General features: G+C 41.8%; 1 protein-coding gene across 2 annotated transcripts in view; it reads right to left on the minus strand.

The window, feature by feature from the left end:
- Positions 1–5215: 5215 nt before the first annotated feature.
- The window catches only part of ppp2r5ea (protein phosphatase 2, regulatory subunit B', epsilon isoform a), a 61931-nt gene continuing 44628 nt past the window's right edge, over positions 5216–22518 (minus strand). For both annotated transcript variants that reach the window (XM_060917677.1, XM_060917676.1), the window contains exons 2-14: positions 18270–18430; positions 15380–15576; positions 14933–15034; positions 14702–14794; positions 14380–14510; positions 14201–14260; positions 13981–14089; positions 13545–13598; positions 13411–13461; positions 12898–13017; positions 11114–11241; positions 6759–6860; positions 5216–6649 (exon numbers count right to left, since the gene is read on the minus strand). In XM_060917677.1, coding sequence (XP_060773660.1) covers positions 6547–6649; positions 6759–6860; positions 11114–11241; positions 12898–13017; positions 13411–13461; positions 13545–13598; positions 13981–14089; positions 14201–14260; positions 14380–14510; positions 14702–14794; positions 14933–15034; positions 15380–15576; positions 18270–18426 — 1407 coding nt within the window. In that variant the 5' untranslated portion in view covers positions 18427–18430 and the 3' untranslated portion in view covers positions 5216–6546. The remainder of the gene's footprint in view (positions 6650–6758; positions 6861–11113; positions 11242–12897; positions 13018–13410; positions 13462–13544; positions 13599–13980; positions 14090–14200; positions 14261–14379; positions 14511–14701; positions 14795–14932; positions 15035–15379; positions 15577–18269; positions 18431–22518) is intronic.

The raw sequence follows: 22518 nt of genomic DNA on the forward strand, positions 1-22518 counted from the left end.
TACAGAATTACACTGGCCAATGAATTTTGCTTCTTGAAAAGACGGGTGTAATTTTATGGATTTTGGACTGCACATCGAGGGGGGGACGGACCCTACATTTTCATATCCCCACTCCCAATCATATTTCAAGTCTCCTAGTATATTGCTCACAAAGCAAGCTGCTTTGGTCAGTCCAAGCATGTCATCATATTTGTTGTGCAACGTGCAGTCAACATGAGCTTGGCTCAGAGGTACAGTGGTGCTTGAAAGTTCGTGAACCCTTTAGAATTTTCTATACATTTCTGCATAAATTTGACCTAAAACATCAGATTTTCACAAGTCTTCAAAGTAGATAAAGAGAACCCAGTTAAACAAATGAGAAAAATATACTTGGTTATTTATTTATTTGAGGAAAATTATCCAATATTACATATCTGAGTGGCAAAAGTATGTGAACCTCTAGGATTAGCAGTTCATTTGAAGGTGAAATTAGAGAGTCAGATGTTTTCAACCAATGGGATGATAATCAGGTGTGAGTGGGCACCCTGTTTTATTTCAAGAGCAGGGATCTATCAAAGTCTGAGCTTCACAACACGTGCTTGTGGAAGTGCATCATGGCACGAACAAAGATTTCTGAGGACCTCAGAAAAAGCATTGTTGATGCTCATCAGGCTGGAAAAGGTTACAAAACCATCTCTAAAGAGTTTGGACTCCACCAATCCACAGTCAGACAGATTGTGTACAAATGGAGGAGATTCAAGACCGTTGTTACCCTCCCCAAGAGTGGTCAACCAGCAAAGATCTCTCCAACAGCAAGGCGTGTAACAGTCGGCAAGGTCACAAAGAACCCCAGGGTAACTTCTAAGCAACTGAAGGCCTCTCTCACACTGGCTAATGGGAATGTTCATGAGTCCACTATCAGGAGAACACTGAACAATAGTTTGCATGGCAGGGTTGCAAGGAGAAAGCCACTGCTCTCCAAAAAGAACATTGCTGCTCATCTGCAGTTTGCTAAAGATCATATGGACAAGCCAGAAGGCTGTTGGGAAAATGTTTTGTGGACAGACAAGACCAAAATAGAATGTTTTGGTTTAAAGAAGCAGAGAAAGGAGGGGAAAAAAAAAAAACCCCACACTGCATTCCAGCATAAGAACCTTATCCCATCTCTGAAACATGGTGGTGGTAATATCATGGTTTGGGCCTGTTTTGCTGCATCTGGGCCAGGACGGCTTGCCATCATTGATGGTACAATGAATTCTGAATTATACCAGCAAATTCTAAAGGACAAGGTCAGGACATCTGTCCATGAACTGAATCTCAAGAGAAGGTGGGTCATGCAGCAAGACGATGACCCTAAGCACAAGTCGTTCTACCAAAGAATGGCTAAAGAAGAATAAAAAAAGTTAATGTTTTGGAATGGCCAAGTCAAAGTCCTGACCTTAATCCAATCAAAATGTTGTGGAAGGACCTGAAGCAAGCAGTTCATGTGAAGAAACCCACCAACATCCCAGAGTTGAAGCTGTTCTGTACGGAGGAATGGGCTAAAATTCCTCCAAGCCGGTGTGCAGGACTGATCAACAGTTACCAGAAACATTTAGTTGCAGTTATTGCTGCACAGGGAGCAGGGGGTTGTCACACCAGATACTGAAAGCAAAGGTTCACATACTTTTGCCACTCACATATGTAATATTGGATCATTTTCCTCAATAAATAAATGACCAAGTATAATATTTTTGTCTCATTTGTTTAACTGGGTTCTCTTTATCCACTTTTAGGACTTGTGTAAAAATCTGATGTTTTAGGTCATTTACGTAGAAACAAAAATTTCTAAAGGATTCCCAAACTTTCAAGCACCACTGTACTTGGAAGTCAATGCCATTTGCAATCCCAACAGTTACAGCAAGAACAGAAGGATCATATGACAGACTGTTACTTCTCTCTGACCAATGTATCTGGATTCTCTCCTACAAATAAGAACGCTACTGAATACCCCAATCTGCCTTCAGCCAGGAAACCAGTGCAACAGTGAGTTTGCCAGTACTGATGCCACCAGTCACAAGGAGCCTAGATTAGATAGATAAAGATGCCACAATGCATGATCCAGATGTTTATGCCTGGTCATCTGATAAGAGACTTAACAGAAGGACTTGGTTCAAGATTGCAAGAATGGGGTTTGCCGTCACAAAGTACAAAAATTTCCATCTTCCAGAAACGTCAAGAACATTTAAAACTTCCTTACACAAGTCAACAACCTCCATTTCTACACAGACACTGAGACACTGCTTCGAGCCAAAGTTAAGCCTGAAAGCTATGCTGTGACACAATGGGAAAGTCTACTCTTCTGTATGCTGTACATATGAAAAACCTCAACTGTTATTGAAATACATACAGTAACAATTACAAATGGAACATCTGTGATGATCTAAAAATATTGGCACTGCAACCAGGAACACAGCTGAGATATACAAGTACTGTTTCGGAATAGGATAGTCTTGCTAGAGTTACATTCAATTATTAAAGAACTAGCTGTTCTGTAAGCATTTTGTTCCAGAACAGAAAAGCATGGCACATAAATCACTTGTCAACCCAAAAATATTTCTGCTTCTTCTTCATATAAAGCTCTGTGATGAAAGTTTTTTGTGAAAGAAAAACAAATAAGGTAATTGATTTCACTCCTTGAGACAGATGTTTCCAAGAATAACTGATGTCAGTCAGACCGGTCATCAGTGACCAGGAGTTTGAAGATCTGCTCGTGGGGCCAGAGAAAATAGCATGGAAGGCTGTTATGAAGTTGAACAACTATAGAACACCATACTACATTGAGCTGATGTAAAAATGATGTACATGAAGTGCAACATGTTATTGAAAATTCTTTTTCTGCATTCATACGTGGACTTCTTCCCTACTGATCTTGGTGCAGTCAGGCATAAACGCAGCAAAAGGCTTCAGCAGAACATTGCAACCATGGAAAAGCAGGATCAGGGCAATTGGAATCCATTAATGCTGGCCGACTATTCTTGGACACAGACATGAGAAGCACCAAAGTACAAACGAGAATCAGCTGCAAAATATTTTAAGCTCAGTTAAACTAACAGTGTCAGCAACATGCAATTAAACAATGCAATTTAATTCAATGTTTCTCCAAATTCCCACGTGTGCGTGTTCAACCTGACACTCTTTTATATTGAGGGTTGTTTTTTTTTTTCTATTCCAGGAAACAAAGCTTTGAAAAAAACTGGGTTATTTTCAGCAGATTACACAAGGCCAAGCTGAGAGCCTATAACAAAATGCTATGACAATTTTTACATCATTCATAAGACATTAAAATCACAACAGTTTATCACGGTTATGACAGACACAGTAATTGTGCTGTATCAAAGAGCTGTAAATGTTCAATTTAGATTTCATGGTTGAGCTGCCATTTAGCACTTGTCATATTAAGCCTTCAAAACACATGTGAACTCATCTCTAGCCCAAAAAACAAACACCTTTTTTTATTTGGTTCTTTTGCTGTATTTTGCTCTTCAATGAGTAATTGCTGGAAGTAACAGGATTAAGCTTTAAGCACAGAATTCAAAAGAAAGTGTTAACTAGCATTCATGATAATAGTATGAAGACATTTACACATTATGATTTTTTTTAAAAAAAAAAGCAAAAAAATTCAATCAATCAATAAACTTGGGTAACGGGATAATACTTTCAATAACGACCCATGATCGAAAATAAAAGGGGGGGGGGGAAAAAGAGCACTTTTCTTCCCATGATCTTTAGGAGGTTCTGATGATCATGACACGAGACTCCTAAAATGTACATTTTTAAACACCTACAACAGACAATCCCTTTGGAGAGAACTCTTCAAGCATTAGATATTAAATGGATTTACATGGCAAAATTGTATTTCTGAAGTATTGTAATTACAATTTCAAGGTAAACTGTAGTTCAAGTGGGTTAGGACAGGCAAAAACACTTCTCTAGATAGCCTTTGTTTCTTGAAGTTTTAGATTTATCTGAAGCATGCACAGAAATATGAAGGACAGTTGAGCCAAGCTTAATATCTTTTACATACACATTTATACATGCTATTTCAGTGGGACACTAATTGCGCCCCAATCGTGGAATATCCCATTAACAATCGAGGTATAGTTACTACACAGTGCAAGTCTTACAAAACCAAAGCTTCATTCCTATTCAGAATTGTAGTTAAATTGTATGTGAAATGGAGTCTTCATTGTGGCATTTTTAGGGATAATTCTACAGTCTCTCATATCATCTCTAGCCGCTTTATCCTTCTACAGGGTCGCAGGCAAGCTGGAGCCTATCCCAGCTGACTACGGGCGAAAGGCGGGGTACACCCTGGACAAGTCGCCAGGTCATCACAGGGCTGACACACAGACACCCATTCACACTCACATTCACACCTACAGTCAATTTAGAGTCACCAGTTAACCTAACCTGCATGTCTTTGGACTGTGGGGGAAACCGGAGCACCCGGAGGAAACCCACGCGGACACGGGGGAGAACATGCAAACTCCGCACAGAAAGGCCCTCGCCGGCCACGGGGCTCGAACCCGGACCTTCTTGCTGTGAGGCGACAGCGCTAACCACTACACCACCGTGCCGCCCCGATAATTCTACAATGTCTTGAGAAATTTTTTTAGTCTAGTTCACTACAATACATGGATTTACATGACCAACCTGCGATTTGCTGTAAGTGAAGATAGTGCAGCATTCCACTGAACCTGGTGTAAATGTACTAAAAACTTGAGTGCTTAAAACTGAAAGACTTGTGCATTTGCACGCACTTCTAAACACTTAAGTCTTGCACAATGAAGACTAACAGTTTGACTCCAGGAGTGCATTTTTTCAACTGCATTTTAAATGTTGTGCACTCACCGCCCTCTGCTGGTGTAAAAGTGCTTAAACACAAACGTGCCAAGTCAAAGTGCAACGTTCCAGTTGTCCGAACTTTCCACAGGGTGCACAGGAAACCTGCAGAGCAAATCAGTCTGATTTTTAGGACCACATAAGGTTCAAAGCATAATGGCTACTAGAGAAAGCAGTCAAACATTAATACTGATGGAGACGTAACCGCAGCTTACCTTCAGAAGTTGAACAAAAGCTTTCAGGCTTGTTACAATGAAAACTTGGAACCCCCCAAAAAACAGACGTTCTCTCTCGGCACCAACTTATAATTTTTTTTTTTTTTTTAAACCCTATACACACCACAACAGAAACGTTTTATCACAAAAACAGGTTTATTTAATGTCTCTGTATTTTTTTAAATAATTAAGATTTATTCTGTTCATCAAACCTTAAGTTTCAATCAACATAGCAGGGCCATCAAAGGAAAAAAAAAATTGATGAAGGGACACAGGCCCACAGATAAAGCAATTAAAAAAAAATACATCTTCCTCACATGTAAAATCCACACCCATGATTTTAATTTGGAATAAAACAATAAAAACAAAGATTGTGAGTCCTGTGAACACAAACTCCAAGTGCTTTAGTCCCAACCCATTATAGTGGATGGCATCTCTGTTGAGGAATAAGACTTGATCAGCATTTAGAAATATACCATATATACACACAGGCTTTCATTCCAACCACTCCTTTAAAAATATTCTAGCTTAATCCAAATTATTTTAAGAGCGTCCGACCATCTTAATGTCCGAAGACGAGAGCAGGAGCTGTCAGAGTTGCCTATGGCTAAGAATCCTCCTTAAGATGTTTAAACTTAATTAAAAAAAAAAAAAAAAAACCTTCTCAAATACACTGAATGAAATTCTGAACACTGTTTTACAAGAAAAACTCCGTCTTCAGCAGCGTCCCCAAAAAAAACCCTTTCAAAAGTTTTCTTAAATTCTTCATAAACAGTGAAATGCCAGAATGAAGTTTAACAGGTCTTGAAATTCAAGAAAATACTCCAGCGAGATCATGGTGAGCACTGTGGCTTACTACTCATCAGTGGTACCGGTGCTTGACAGACACCTGTCCATACGCCAAAAGAACTGATCACATTTTTAATAGCCTGTAAAAATAACGCAGGTGAATAAAGGGAATTTCCTGTCAATCGATTTTTGCTATAACTTTTTTTTTTTTTACATTTCTAGACTGATCGTGTATTCACGTTTGAGACAGTAATTTAAAAAAAAAAAAAAAAAAAAAAAAGAGCTCAAGCCTCTGAGGATTTACTTTTTTTTTTGGTGGGTTATGAGACAAAAGATCCTCAAGACTGAATGAAGATGCCAAAAAAAAAAAAAACCCAAACGACTTCTGAGGCAAAGGGTTTTCAAGATTCATCCCTTAATACGGTTGATTATCTTTATTTTAAACAGCAAGGAGTGTATACAAAGTCCCCCCAACTGCAGGTAAGCACACCTTGTCCTTTTCTTCTTTGTATCATTGTCAAAGGAAACAGTGGAAAGAGTTTTTACAGTGCTGGTGGGATAAAACGGATAAACGCAGGAGTGTACAGTAAAGTATGGCGCACAAGGAGCATGGAGATGTGGCGTCCCTGTGGCAGAACATTGGTTGGAGCTTGATGTAGGGATTGAGCTGCATCCATGTTTAGGTGGGAATGATGCCGTCACTGTTCTGAATTCCTCGCCTCAGCTCCAGCTCTTCCAGCTTCCGCCACAAGTCCTCCCGCTCCTTCTCCTTTTTCTTTTCCCTGAGACAAGGGAGCAAAAGGAAACCCAGAGGAGTTGTAGACTTCTTAATGCAGGTGATACACGCATCTACTGTAGTTCCACTGTAGACCAAAATGTTAGGCGGCTTACCTCTGACGTTCTGATTTGTAAGTTGAGGCAAGTTCATCAAACAGGGCGCTGTTCATCTCCATGAATGCTTTTAGCACATTGTAGATTAAAGCAGATATCGCTCTAGTGATAAGAGGATCCAAAAAAAAAAAAAAAAAAAAAGGTAGCAAAGTAAACAAGGACGAAACACATTCATGATTTTTAACTTGTCCTAACATAGCGAATTAATAAACTGCATTGTTCTTTCTTTACCTAGAATTCACACTGGATGCAACACAAGCAAAACGTACATGTCGTATATGGCACTTTTGGGCCAATCCACACTGCTTTCCACAAGCAGGACCAGAAGGAAGAGAGCAAATGACACCATTTAATTTCCATCAAGAAAACTAAATGATATACTAAGCTGAACATGAGTGGTGGGGGCTTATGGAGGTTGTGCCAGCTATTAATTACAACACGAGTGGGAGTAAAAACAGCATATTTGTCCAATATGTTAACATGGGTAACTGGAATAGACCAAGTAAAATTTATTTATCTAGCACTTTTCACAGAGAAAAAGTCTAAGTGCTTTACAAAAGTGCCTTTTGTAAAAAGAAACAAGCCAGCGCAATTAAAACCGTGTTAAAAGACTGCGATTGTAAATATACACCACACAAAGATTTCTATGAATTTACCCTTTATATGGTATGTCCAAAATGGGCAGAATGGATAGGGCTGCACTGTTATGCAAGTCGTTTATCAGGGTGTTCGTGTGGATTGAAAGGTTAAAACTGAAGCATTTTGTTTCATGGGACTAGAGCTAGACAGCAATCACAATAAAATTTTCTTCAACAGAAATATAGCAAGATGTTCGATATTATTCGTTTCCATGCTTGATGTGTAGGTTATTCGTAGTAAATTGTGTTTATACTACTTGATACCAAGGATATCAAAAAAACAAGTCACTGTCTCTTGATGTTTACTCAATATACAAATTTAAATGTATTGTGGTTATAAGGTTATCTTGAAATGAACATTCCCATGATCGGGGGGAGGGGGGCTGCTTCTCACAGCACAACACCGGCTTGTGAATTAGCAGATCTTGCACCCAGTCACTGCAAAACTTGAGTTTCTAGAGTTTTGCAACTTTTAAACTCCATGTATGCACGCAGTCCAGAAACAAGATCATTTACAATGTCCAGGGATGCAAGTCAATTTCCTTGTCTGTCTGTCTACAGTTTTATAGACCCTTCCCACTGACGTCACCGGAAACCAGAAGTAAACAAACCCTGCGCCATATTGGAAGACCAACAAACTCGTGATTAGGGGGAAATAACGGCAGCGCGCGGAATTTAAACCCACGAGGCACTTGATTCATCATAAACCTACAATGGTAAACTTTTGTGCTGTGTTAGGGTGTTCTAACAAAGCTGATGGGAAAGGTGAAAAGAAGTCTTTCTACAGAATACCAGCTGTGATTGAGACACAAGCAAACCAAGGAGCTTTCTGCCAGGAGACAGAGAATAAGTGCATTACTGAGTGTCTCTGAGCAAAGGAGAGCCTGAACGTTGCGACCTCCCTATTGGCTGTTTACTGGCTGTTTGTAAAAATGTATCAATTGTTGCCCTTCATCACGGACTCGAGAGACGAGACCTGACGAGTTAGTTCGTTGGTAGCAGAACAAAATGTCTGGATACAAATCGGGTTTTCAGAAAAGGAAAGAAAATAAACGCAGGGTCGAAAATACAAAAAAGGAGGCAGAAAAAGCAAAACGAGTTAAGGTAGGACAAATGGTTACTTTTCTGAGGCAGCCCGCCGTGGCTGCCTGCAGGCTTATTTATTATAGCCCATTTAGTTAAAATAGTTGATATAAAATCTCATCTCATTATCTCTAGCCGCTTTATCCTTCTACAGGGTCACAGGCAAGCTGGAGCCTATCCCAGCTGACTACGGGCGAAAGGCGGGGTACACCCTGGACAAGTCGCCAGGTCATCACAGGGCTGACACATAGACACAGACAACCATTCACACTCACATTCACACCTACGGTCAATTTAGAGTCACCAGTTAACCTAACCTGCATGTCTTTGGACTGTGGGGGAAACCGGAGCACCCGGAGGAAACCCACGCGGACACGGGGAGAACATGCAAACTCCGTACAGAAAGGCCCTCGCCGGCCCCAGGGCTCGAACCCAGGACCTTCTTGCTGTGAGGCGACAGCGCTAACCACTACACCACCGTGCCGCCCTGATATAAAATGCTTATAGTTATAGTTATGTGATGGTTGTCCTCAGTGTTCGAACTATGCCGATATTTTCGGGGGGGTCCCTTTTTTTCCCGGGGGTGTGTGTGCTTGCGCTTGTCTCGGAGCACGGATCTCCAAACACATGAGAAGCCTATCTTACGCACATATCACACGGACTCCACACCTCCACACATGCATCGCGTCTGAAGTCATAACTCATCAGGGGAAATCGTGTCCGCATTGGCATGTTCAAAAAACAACCTTGCGTCAACAATGATACCACACGTAAGAACAAAAACAGTCAGGCTACTCAACAACCAACCTGGCAGCAGCAGTCGTTGTCATATCGGTTTATTTTATCTTTGATGCAAACAACACTTCGGATATGCAAATGCTTCCCGTTACACACGATTGCTGTCAATAAACATCATTTTGCCAATATTTTAGAGACCCCCCAACACTTCCCAAATCATGTTTTCAAGGGATCACGTCTGTTTCAGGGGATCTCGGATCCCCCGAGTACCCCCGTAGTTCGAATACTGGTTGTCCTGATTTAGACTGGTGTGTTTTTTTTGGGTGGGGTGGGGTGGGGGGGGTTGCGCGATGTTGCACCCGGGTCCAGATTAGGGCAGAACCGGCCCTGGCTACATTTCAGGTGTAGTTTGTTTTATGTATGTACTTGCATAGATGTGTACTTGGTCTTCCAATATGGCGACTACCGAAATCTCGCGGCGCGATGACGTCATGCGGGAAGGGTCTATTGATTGACATCCTTTAAAACAGCCTCTCTCAACCAGGGTGCCGTGTCTGGCTTCGTTAGGGGTGCTGTCAAAAAATTATATATTCTAACATTGAAATAAAGAAAATGAATTAAAATTCCAAAAAACGATAGTTACACTAATGCAGATCATCGCCGCCTCATGCATCATCAAAATCTGTCTCATGGCCCCCTTTCCCATGTCACATTATTGCCGGGGTCAGCGTGACTGCGTACATTTTATATGGGGGTGCCTTGAGAACTTGCATACTTCTGAAGGGTGCCGTGACTGAAAAAAGGTTGAGAAACGCTGCTTTAAAAAGTTGCAATTTGAGGCATCTTGCACACGTACTGCATCACACTGCAGCACTTAATTTTTCGATCAAGATATTTAGTTAGCTGAGGAAAAAGGGATTCCTTAATTTTACTCAGGCACTTTTTGATGTTTGGGGGGGAAGAAAAAAATATTTATGATAATTGTTTTGAATGTTCTACCTCAGATTTGTGAAATGCTCTGCTGTTTGGGAAGTGTTTAACATGTAACCACAAAGAACAGCTTAACATCGCAACCATCTGGTTTCTTCAACTTTCATTCGGGAGCAATAAATAAATAAATAAATAAATTTTAAAAAAGCCTTTAAACTTGAATATGACGACACGATATGATTGTTACTGACCGATATGAAAACATTTTTGGCCACATTACTCAGCCCTACATGGGGCTGAGTCAATGGCTACGTTCACATTACCAGGCTGAAGTGACTCAATTCTGATTTTTGCCTTAATGTGACACAGATCTGATGTTTTCAGGGCCGTGTGGACACAAATCTGAGGTCACTTTCATACGTGGGCTGAGATCCAATCCATGGCCATGCTACATGAATGAGAACAGTCAGATTGGAATTCGTGTGGCATTTTGCCTATATGCGTGTGCCGAGTGTGGTCATCAGCCAGCACAGGAAGCACAGCAAAACAACGGAGGACCGCTACGATAGCTGCAAAAACAGCAAGAGCAAGCTTGCAAACTCTGCCATCCTCCAGAGCAAAATGAAAAGGTGTGTATTAGTTACAAGTGCATCCATATTGTCAGTTTTAATAGCACAAGTCATCTCACAAACGACTTCTGTTGTTGAAGCGGATGACTCGTGCAAATAAACGTGCACATGCTTGCTGTTTCGGAGGACAGATGCAGTCACATTACAGTTAGACACAAGTCACCTGTAATCATCAATGAATTGTCAAGATGGGCAAATCTGACCCAAGCAAAAATCAGACTTGAACAATAAGGCTTGTAATGTGGATGTTGCCAGTGTATCAGAAAGGCTCTGTTAATTGGCCTAAACGATCTCCTGGAAGAACTGCAGGCTGAGACCCAATTCTGAGTACACTTACGGGTTCCAGTGCTCTTTCGAGATCCTGTAGAGACTAGCAAACATGATGGGCAGGATGACACTGGAGTTCTCCTCGATCAGACTCATGATGTACTCATTGTTCCAGTAATACAGGGCTCGCTCAGCCACCTACCATGCAGAAATGAGGGAAGACAATTACATCCATTTGGAATCTGCAGTCATTTTGTTAGAAGGGATTTAGCTGAACAGTATATAATAAAATGTGGGTTTAAACCCCCCACAAGATCAACTGTGAGTTACTGCTCACTTATGTATCCCCCCCGTTCTCACTTATATCAGAATGCAAGCAATAGGACACTTATGAATCAAGCAGTTGTGATTTGTAGCTGCTGAGAAAAATGTTGTAAATCCATGCTACATGCTTTGTAAATACAATGTTGGTAAACAGGAAGTCACTCAGTGCGTTTACATGCACATAGAGAAAATCGAATTTCTGCGGTTGCTCGACTGAAATCGAAGCTCTAAATGGCATGTAAAACACCTTAGCTAGGCTGAAATTGAACCGAACTTGATTTCTCGCAATCGAGCTACACGACCTAGATTATGCGACTGTAGCCGAGCTACTTAGTGCATGTATACCCTATCGAGCTACGGAGTCGAGCCGCTTACTTCAGCGCTGCCCCTTCCAGAAGTGACGAGACCAAAAGCGGGAAAAACAGCAGCCTCGGTCGGCATGACAACGAATCATGACAACGGCATGAATCTTTTCTTTTTGTGGCATTGTTTGCACTGTTAAAATTTAGCTCACTTACTGTATCACCAAATACATCTGTTGCATAGCTGTGAATTGTGTACATAAACAAGTCACTGTATTTGTGTGTATATATATATATATATATATATATATATATATATATATATATATATATATATATATATATATATCTCTCCCCAACATCTGAAGAATGTCAATAAAAACAAAATAATTGAATTTTGTGTGTTTATTAAGACACAAGTTAAATTGTAAGCAAAAAAAAAAAATTTTTGTAAGCAAAAAATGGACTTTAGAAAAACATTGTGCAAAATAAGTTGTCTTACAAAACAGTGGTCTGCGCCGGACAGTTTGTAGCCATACAGTCTGTTAGAGCAAGCCTAACAGCTTGAACACAGAACTGCCAGTGTTGCCAGATTGGGGGGTTTTAAGTGCATTTTAGCGGATTTGAACATGTTTTGGGCTGGAATACGTCAGCAGTATCTGGCAACACTATAGCTCTTCTTCATGACGACAACCGGAAGTGTACCAACACGATGGGGCGTGTAGCGCCACGTGTGGCTCGGGTGCACAATAGCCCGATTTCACTTGTGCATGTAGGATTGGATTTCTCTGGCACCCCTGCTGGGACCCTTTGCTCGATTACCGACAGTAGCTCGATTTAGATGTGCATGTAAACGTACTGACTGTGTGACAGACCTGAAAACGGTATACATGGTATAGAACCCCAAGCTGAAGCTCGGTACCAAATATCAAGCAGTTGTGATTTGTAGTTGCTGAGAAAACTGCTGTGAAAAAATGTTGTAAATCCACGATATAGGTTTTGTAAATACATTGTCAGTAAACAGGAAGTTGATGTGCGGCAGACCTGAACAGTATACATGGTAAAGAACCCCAAGCTGAAGTTCGGTACCAAGTGGCTATGATTTGTGGTTGGTGATCAAAAGGGTGCGTTTTAGACAGACGGAAACATGGACAGAGGTAAACCAGTATTTACCCCCCCACCCCTTCAGCGTGGGGTATTTATATTTATTTTTTTTAAAAGGGCAGACCTGAAAGTGAGGACTGGATACACATCTGGAAATCTGCTTGAACAGAGGCTCCTGGACCTTGACAAACTGTGTGGGCTCAATCACGTCTAGGATCTCCTCTAGCTCACCGAGGAACATAACCTAAGAACATACCGGCATGAGTGTCAAAACAGAGCAGCCATCTTCCTTCACAGGGAAAACAGCAGCTAATCACCACAACCTTGTAACTACTCTGCTGTGGGAACAAAATCAAAGGTTACAGCAGGGCCGCTACTGCAGCAGCCCACTGGTCTCCTCTCTGATGTTTTGCTCTTATCAAAGAGCTCCGTGCACAACTCGACAGTCGGCGTATTCAATGTGAAGCAAGAATTACAGTTCCATATTCATACCGATATTGCATCAGAGAACATCTCTGAAGAGCATCCAATAAACTTCGGTCAAATGCTAAAGAATATTTGAAGTCCCAATTCAATAAGTAAGAGACATTTACCAAGTAACAAGCACTTTTGAATTAAGCATGAAATTTTCATTTACCTCTTTCTGACTGCAGGTTTTTGGCCAGAACTTTAACAAGCCTCTTATCACCTGAAAAGTTCCAAATCAAAATGAGGCAGAGGAACAAAATATATAGACATAAAGAGAAAAGCTTCGAGCAGGATGTCACTTACAGGTTCTGTTAGCATGGGATCTTTCTCTAGAAATTGCACAATACAGTAGGCCAGCTGCAAAAGACAGAAACGTTGATAAGTGTGCGCGCATGCACTGACCTGACAACAGCAGCAGTGGAGAATTTATACAGTCCTCCCTCACTACTCTCCCCCTCAAGGGAATTTATAGACAGTGCACTCATTTACTTAGCGTGTCCTCAGTTTCACCCCTTTTGATGAAATGCAGGTACTGAACAAACTTTATCACCACCAGAAAAATTAACAAAACTTGAATTTTTTTTTTTTTTTTTTTTTGCCACGTATCTCAGATTGGTAGCTTCAAGTGTCCTTCACTTTTCACAGCGTGAAATAAAGCATCAAGTGTCACAAGCATGAACAAACAAACAAAAAAACTTAACTGTAAAAACAGCCAAAGCAGGCACAGGGCCCTGAATACCTGTGCATGGAAGAGTGACAGACTTCTTGCTGAGTGCAGAGGCAGTAAAACTTTTACCAGGAACTGTTTATGTTCAGCTTTCAGAGGAAGTGCAAAGCCATTGATGATACTACAGGGAGAAAAAAGGAAAAAAAAAAAAAAAAAGAGGGGGAGCAAACAAGCATGAACAACATGACAGTGTACATTCTGCACTAATCTAAACGACTAGACAGGCACATACCTTCCCAAGATCTCCAAGAGCTCAGCAACTCCACTGAAGTGTTCCGTTTCGTACACAAACCTACTCCAAACAGAGATGGCATTCAAAAACAAGAGCAGATAAAATATCAGTAATGCAGTATTCAACATTATCTGCATTATCTGATCCATTACTTTGGGGGGTAATTTCACTTTTCTTACCCAAGAAAAATGTTATTGATCTGTTTGCGGATGAAGGCCCTGAGACCGAGGAACTTGCCATAAATTCTGTGCAGGACCGTCTTCAAACAGTCCCTCTCACGAGGGTCCTCACTGTCAAACAGCTCCAGAAGCTGAGAACAAACAGAGCGAGGGCAAGACAGAAGCACTTTATCAACAGGCAGGTTTATTTAGCAGCACCCATAAAAGACATGTTGAACTAGCAACATGCCTTGGTAACACTGAACACAATAACATAACTTCGTAAACCGTACAATACACTACTTATTTCCATGTAACGAGCCCACACTTTTCCAGAACACACCTGGAGTACAAATTTCTGGTCAATGTACTTTTTGGCAATGCTGGGTTGAAATTCTTGACTCTCCAAGAAGCGAATGAAGAACTCGTAGACAAGCTGGAGAGAGACAGACAAGGATTGGGTAACGTTTTTTTTTTTTGCCAAGGATAAAACTTCAGACAAATAGCACAAGATGAACAGGGACAGTCTGACTTAAGTTGGGGGAGGGATGTGCGATGTTTTACTCAGTTCTACCTGCAAGTGGGGCCATGATGCTTCCAACGTAGGCTCATCCTCCTCTGGGTCAAACTCATTACTGTCACTGGGAGGAAGTGTCCGGAATATGTTACAGGACACCTGAGAGAGAGAGAGAGAGAGAGAGAGAGAGAGAGACACAGACTAAGTGAGCCCCTGAGGAAGTGCTGTATCTTAATGAAGCCATGTTTAACCTCCTAAGGCCCAAGCTGTTTTTTTACATGCATTTTTTATTTCTCTTTGCTATTTGGGCTTATTAGAACCTGATTAGAATAAAAACTAAGCATCATCTTTTGATAAGATGTACTTTTAGAGAAGTATGTCCACATGTGTGGATTCTTGTTCCGAATTTCTAAAAAGTGCTGTCCACGCATGTGACCGCTAAGCCCTAGGAGGTTAAAATTACTGAACGTCAACTGAAACTCTGATCAAGACTGTAGCACCAACCATTTTGACAACTTCTGGATACGTCTGTTCAGTGAGGTAACCTCGGCTAACCGTGACATAGTCCACCAGCTCATTCAAAGTAGAGCGCTTGTACTCCTTCATCTTGAGGTCAGACAGTGTGTCCATGAAATCAAACAGAGTACAGCACTGCTGCAACTTCTTTAGAAACAACTCTGGCTGCTCTTGGGCAGACACATCTACAGGGAGAGAACGAGAGATAAAAGGAGGAGAAAATAACAAATGTGCACTTTGTAAATCTTCTGATGTGCATGCACAGACAAAATCAGCAACTTTTTCCTCTTTGATGTGTTACAAGTGAAACCAACCTCTCGACCACTAAAAACGCTTCTCCTGCACCAGTTTTCATTTGTCTTTTCTTTAAACCAAAACTGAACACAAAAACAATGGGAACGGACACAAATGCGTCTTCCAAACTATACTGCGTGACCAAAAGCACGTGGACAACTGACCGTCCCAAAACCATTGGGATTAATATGCCGTTTGTCCCCCTTTTGCAGCCATGGTCTACTCCATTCTTCTGGGTAAGCTTTCCACTAGATTCTGGAGCATTCAGCCAACACTCAAACAGTTGAAACTCCTTCCTGTAGTGGATTGTCTTCATCTCAGAGGTGGTGTGCAAATCTACAAGTGCCTTAATGGATTAGCACCCACTTATTTGTGCAACATGTTCAACAAGAGATCGCAAATTCATGACAACACCAGAAAAAAGGGACTCATTGCACCTCATTAAGTGCAGGACTGCTCTAGCTCAGAACTCGTTTCCTTACAGAGGTGTAAAAATCTGGTACTTGTTGCCCAATGAGAAAAAGTTGCGACAGTAGCCTCTTAAGCGTCAGCTGAGACAACACTTGCTGAGTGATTGGCTTCCGAGTTAATATTTGCATTTTGGAATTTATGGCAGTATTTTAACCAATAATCATAGTTAACCAAGTTTATTATTGATTTATGAGTCATTTTAGTGATTTTTTTTTTTTTGGATTGTAAATGTCACATTCAGAAGTTTGCCAATGACACAGCAAATGTTGGTTGCATCAGTGACGACAGATAGCCCTTTTCCACCAAATCAGTTCCAGGGCTGGTTCGGAGCCAGTGCTGGTTCACAACTCGTTCAACTTGCGAGCCAGCTGAGAACCAGTTTGCTTTTCCATCGCTCGCGGTGCCACGTCATTACATCGCTGTATACGTCAGTTACATCGCTACATTCGCTTAAACCTTGGCGTGAATATCGAAGCAAAAACAACACGGAAGAAGCAGCAGCAGCAACAATAATAAAAAATGACTTCGCGTTTGTACAGCTGCGGCTTCTCGCCGCTTAAAAATGGCGATCTTTCGCGGTCTTGTTATTGTTGGTCTTAACAACTCTGCCCCCCCGCTGACGTAAGCGGTTCTTTCCTCTGGCCCAGCAGAGAGTTGGTGCTAGCCTGGAACCGGTTTTTCTGGCCCCAGAGTCAGTTCTTTGTCAGTGAAAACAGAAAACCCAGTTCCAAACTAAGCACTGGCCCCAAACCAGCCCTGGAACTGCTTTGGTGGAAAAGGGGCATCAGAGGAGGAGTATAGGAGCCTGGTGAGGGACTTTGCTGTGTGGTGCAACAGGAACCATCTGCAGCTCAACACCTCGAAGACCAAGGAGCTGGTCATTGACTTTGGGAGGTCCAGACCAAGGTCACGACCAGTTCTGATCGAGGGAGTCGAGGTGGAGGCTGTGGATTCCTACAAGTACCTCGGGCTGTGGCTGGACAGGACTTGCAACACCAAACACTTATACAGGAAGGGACAGAGCAGGCTATACTTCCTTAGGAGGCTGCGGTCCTTTAACATCTGCAGGAAACTCCTGTGGATGTTCTATCAGTCTGTGGTCGCCAGTGTCCTGTTTTACACCGTGGTGTGCTGGGGGGCAGCACATCCAAGGAGGACACATCCAGGCTGGACAAACTGATCAGGTGGGCCGGCTCTGTGGTCGGCATGAAGCTGGACTCCCTGGTGATGGTGGCAGAGAAGAGGTCTACTGACAAACTTGATCATCATGGACGATGCCAGTCACCCTCTGCACACCGTCATCAGCAACCAGAGGAGCCTGTTCAGTGGCAGAATGCTCCTTCCCAAGCGCAGGATGAACAGACTCAAAAACTCCTTTGTCCCTCACGCCATCAGACAGTACAACTCCTCTCTGGGGGGGGGGGGGGGGGGGGGACGACAGGAGGACAGAGGATGGGAAGGAGCAGTAGCCTAGCCTAACAATAAGCAATACTGGACAATGTGCAATATAATGTGCAATATAAAATGCAATATCTCTCCTGCCGCCGCCACGCCCCCCCCTCCTTCCCCATATCTTATTCTTTTTATATTTGTATATGTAAATACTTATTTTAATTTATCTAGAAGTTTTTCTCTATTTCTTTTCTCTGTTTACCTGTAATGATGCTGCTGAAATCTTAAATTTCCCTGAGGGAACCTGCCCAAAGGGATCAATAAAGTTTTATCTAATCTAATAGGATTTATTTTTACATATAATTTTCTTCTTTATATCGTAAATTGGATATGAAGATCCCATCTGGGAATCCAATAAAGTCTTTTGTATTTCAGCATGGCTATAAGGATTTCCCCGATTGAGCCACAAGAGCTATAGTGAGGTGAGCTCCTGATGACCCTGGCAAACCATGCCTTCATTGATGGGGGCACATCGTGCAGAAACAGGTTTGGGCTCCTTAGTTCCACTGAAGGGAAATCGTAATGTTATAGCATACAAAAGCACTCTATACAACTGCGTTTGGAACAGTTAGGAAGACCCACATACAGGTGTGATGGTCAGATATCTACACAGTTTTGCTCTTGATAAATTGCCATTATCTAAACATGGTGGCTTTGATACCTTTCAGTAGCGGCAGCTGCACTAGCTCAATGGGTTTGTCCTGAGATCTGAATTGAGACGAGCTCTGCGCTCGCTTCTGCCTAGTTTTCCGGACCGACTTCCTGGAGAAGCCATCCACCTTGTCTGCGGATGGGGGTGCGGTGGCTGCCGAAGACATAGCCCTGAAATAGAGAAGGAGGAAAAGAATAAAAAAAGCGTTCAAAATTATAAGCATCCTACTAACCAGGTTTTTTTGTTTTGTTTTGAACTTTGAGTTATCAGAAATACATTCTAGCAAAAACCTCAGTAGTGGCTTCTACGGTTTCTGACACAGCATACAAAACATCCAGGTACTCTTCTAGGAGTACAAGACGAGGCAAGCTTACTTTTGCCAGACCACAGCCTACTATCAGATTAAAAGCATTCACATTACCATAGCAATCACAAGAAAACAATGAATCTTGAAGCATTATATACCAGTTTCACTTCAACTTGATCGGCATAAATATACATTGATGGTGCTGCACAGTGCAAATAAAGTATGTGTAAAAATAAATAAATAAATAAAAGAAGAAAACTGCACCTATGAGGCATCCCTAAAATCAGGCGATATAAAAGTTCATTTCATAAAATGTGTGATATGGGAGAATGCTCATGGAACACAATGTTTTTCCAAGTGCTCATTTGTATAATACAGGCTACTGCAATATTAGTATTGCTAAAATCAGTTTGGCAATAATGACTAATATGCTTAGGAGATTGTGCGTAATGTACCATTGCCCTATGACGCCAATTAACAATCACCAACTGATGACCGTAAGGCTTGTGGTTTTGAGGGAGGAAAAGGGGGTGTGGACAGCAGGCTTTTAGATAGAGGGGCGTCTGGGCGTCTTTTCGACGCCCTGTACTGAAAAAAACAAGAAATTGGACGCCCTACTTTTTAGTACGACGCCCTAAAGACGCCCTAATATTTCCGCCCGTGTTATGTCCGGTAACTTAGCTGAATATGTTAAAAAATCGCCGAGTCTGAGCTTTCCGAGGATCTACAAGCTTTGTTGACACCGCCATTTTGGAAATTTCAGAAGTCTCGCTTTGACAGCTGTCTTTCCCGAAGACGCCCAGGGTTACCATAGCAACAGCACGAGCCCAGAGTACAAAATATAGGCACCCGCCGCAGAGCTACAGAAACGCGCGTTTCTATGGCTGCACTAATTTCAAAGTTGTGAGAGCCCTCGTTATAAATAAATGGGTTATTAAATAAATTTGGTGTACAAAGCACTTGTAATATGCGTTCCCAGAGCAGAGGGGGAAAAGATGTATGCCTAGGAGACACTGGCATAAATATCCAGACAATATAGCCGTAGACTATATTGCCGCAGCTAAATGTGGAATGTAGTCTATAGAAAACCGGCCTTACCTGACATGTTATTTATCCCGAATAAATCCTTTTAACAGTAAATAACATTTTCATGCAGATTTTCCCAACATTACAGGCTACGTAGTGGAGAGTGTGGTAGTCGAGCCGGCGGGTAGTATTTCTAGTAGGCTAAACAATAATCAAATACGACACATTCTAAAGGATGCTGGGATTATACCATTATAATGTTTGAAGACTTAGCCATATTTCCTGTGTGTTTTTTTCTTTGTTATACTAAATCTTTGGACGCTAGCGGCTTTGAAAGCAAAACTGGTCAGCCGGGGTTGGTTGTCACACTGTGTTCGGGGTTGGTTGTCACATGTAATGCAATTGCAATAGGTGCACTACTGACTGAGACAAACACAGCTACAACAAGCTTTATTTATGTAGTATTCTGCGATCAGAAAGCTTTATAGCTAATTTGTCATGCTTAATATGCAACTCCAGCTCAAAAAATCCCAGAAATATACCCATTTTAATAATAATATTCATTAAAAATATACGCAGTTTGCAGTGTATTTTGTTTTGGTGTTCCCAAAGTTGATATTGTATTACCAATCTGTTATACCTACATGTATTTTGAATACATTTTCTTTAACATTTTTACATAATTCTCAAAAATATGTATGTATTTTCGGTTCCTGTACCGCCCCATTGAAATAACATTGTGACAACCAACCCTATAGGGTGTCACAATCTGTCAAAGTGTGTTTGACAGCCCATATCTTTTGAACACAACGACATAAAGTAGAAATACCACCTTCCAGTCGTACCTGAGACTTGCAGCTTCCTTTGTACATTGAAAGGGACCCTATTCATACTATTGATACAAGAATGTTGTAACAAAGGCAAAAACACTTGGCTGTATTGCTCAAAATTTGCTGTCAAAATGAAGGAAATAGCATTTGAGAGCATTAGAAATTTCAAAATTTTCCGGGGGAGTACCCCCGGAACCCCCTAAAACACTCGTGCCAGCGGCGCTCAACGCGCCGCTACACCTCGCCACATACAGTGACACCTGCAAAAAAGTTAGACTCCCTAAAAAAAAATCCTGCCTAAAAGCCTGGTGGACAGACATACGCAACACGCGTCATGCAGAAGTTACGGCATTACATTGGGGGGGGGGGGGGGGGGGGGGATTATACTGGAAGCTGGTGAGAAGGGTTTTTTGGAGGCTTATGCCGCTTTTCCACTACAAACGCGGCTGAGTCGGGCTGAGCCGTGCCGAGCTAAGTTGGGCTGAGTCGAGCTGAGTGGGGCTGTTGGAGTTGCATTTCGACTACAACCGCGCTGAACCGTGCTGGCTGGAAGTGGGTGGACACATTGGGTGGAGTTAGCGAAAGTGGGTGGACATCACGTGATGTCGTTAAGCAGCGCAAACAGTGACATCAGTGAGCTTTTAAGCGGTAGTCTCACGACCCGGATAGTAAACAATAAACATGGAGGACATGGAGTCGTTAGTGTTGCTGGTCTTGGTGCTGTGGCTTGTCACCGACAACACCAACAAATACTGGCAAGAGCGTATAGATGAGGCGAGGCGCATAAGGCTTCAGAAATTCTCGTAATTCTTCTTCTTCCGGGTTTGCGGTGTTTACAGATCCCAGCGTGCTCGCGGGGCGTGTGTGGGCATGTGAGGACACTCATCCTCACCAATCAGTGCACAGGGGAGTGTCTGCTCACGCCCCCAGCCTCACTTGGCTCACTTCAGCCCCACTCCAAAACGGTGCGAGTTTTAGGGGCTAAGCAGGGCTGAAGCGAGCTGAGTCGTGCTGTTCTTTGGTAGTCGAAACGCGAGCCGTGTCGGGCTGAAGCGAGCTGAAAAAGGGTAGTGGAAAAGGGCCATTAATTACCTGTTAACACCAAGGCCAGGAATACTTGCAGAACTCTGCTCATCAGTTTAAAATAAAAATTATATATATTAAAAAAAAATAAAAAAAATAAATAAAATAAAATGCACATGCCATATTGAACAGCATCAGAAAAAGGGGTTTTGTTACTCTACTTTGAAGTCAGACAGCCGGTTAACATTCATACAGGATATACAACAGACTAAAAAGGAAACAGACACAGATGCCATGTTTTCTGATCAGGATTTAAATTGTTCTAATTGTCATATCAGGAATCAAGGAATTCCAGCTGCTACTGTCAATATGCCAAGCTTAATGACTAAAAATGCAAGGCAGTTTGGGAAATCCTGTTGGACATGAGGCTGAATTCTGGCAAGCATTCACCTCCCTCTCACCCCAAAAGAGGCTTTTCTTTTGCCGTTTAATCTCTCTTCCAGCAAAAGTCATGTTGAGCAAGGAGCCCGTTTAGCAAGCGTAGGTTTTAACGTCTAAAACCTTGCTGGATAATGGCAATTTCCTCACAGCGAATGTCACTTTGATCAAGTTGTAAGATAACTATGTAGCATTGGTAAATGAAAATGAGCCTGATTGGTTCGGTTTGCAAATCAAAATACCCAATGTTAAAAATGTCTTATGCGCAGACACTGCTACATCAAAACAGGGGGGAGGAAAAAAGTGCTTATACACTCCGTGCAGATTTAAAATAACCTGAGCAATGGGGGATTTAGCCAAAAGAGTCCACCAACTTAATCAGCAATCATTTCTGCATGGATGTAACATATAACGGGCATTTACATCAAATTGTTCCCCCCCCCAACCCATAAGTCAAATTTAACTTAAACATAGAGGTCGCTAGGGAACATAACCAGTCCGCTCAGGATAATACTAAACCAGGTCAAGATAATTCCAAATAAGAGAACACAGAAATCACACTTCAAGTGCCATTCCACCATTGGATGTATTTTTTTGGCATAAAATACAATATATTTTATGACAACATGACTAG

The sequence above is a fragment of the Neoarius graeffei genome, chromosome 3 (assembly GCF_027579695.1).
Source record: "Neoarius graeffei isolate fNeoGra1 chromosome 3, fNeoGra1.pri, whole genome shotgun sequence".
Taxonomy (NCBI): domain Eukaryota; kingdom Metazoa; phylum Chordata; class Actinopteri; order Siluriformes; family Ariidae; genus Neoarius; species Neoarius graeffei.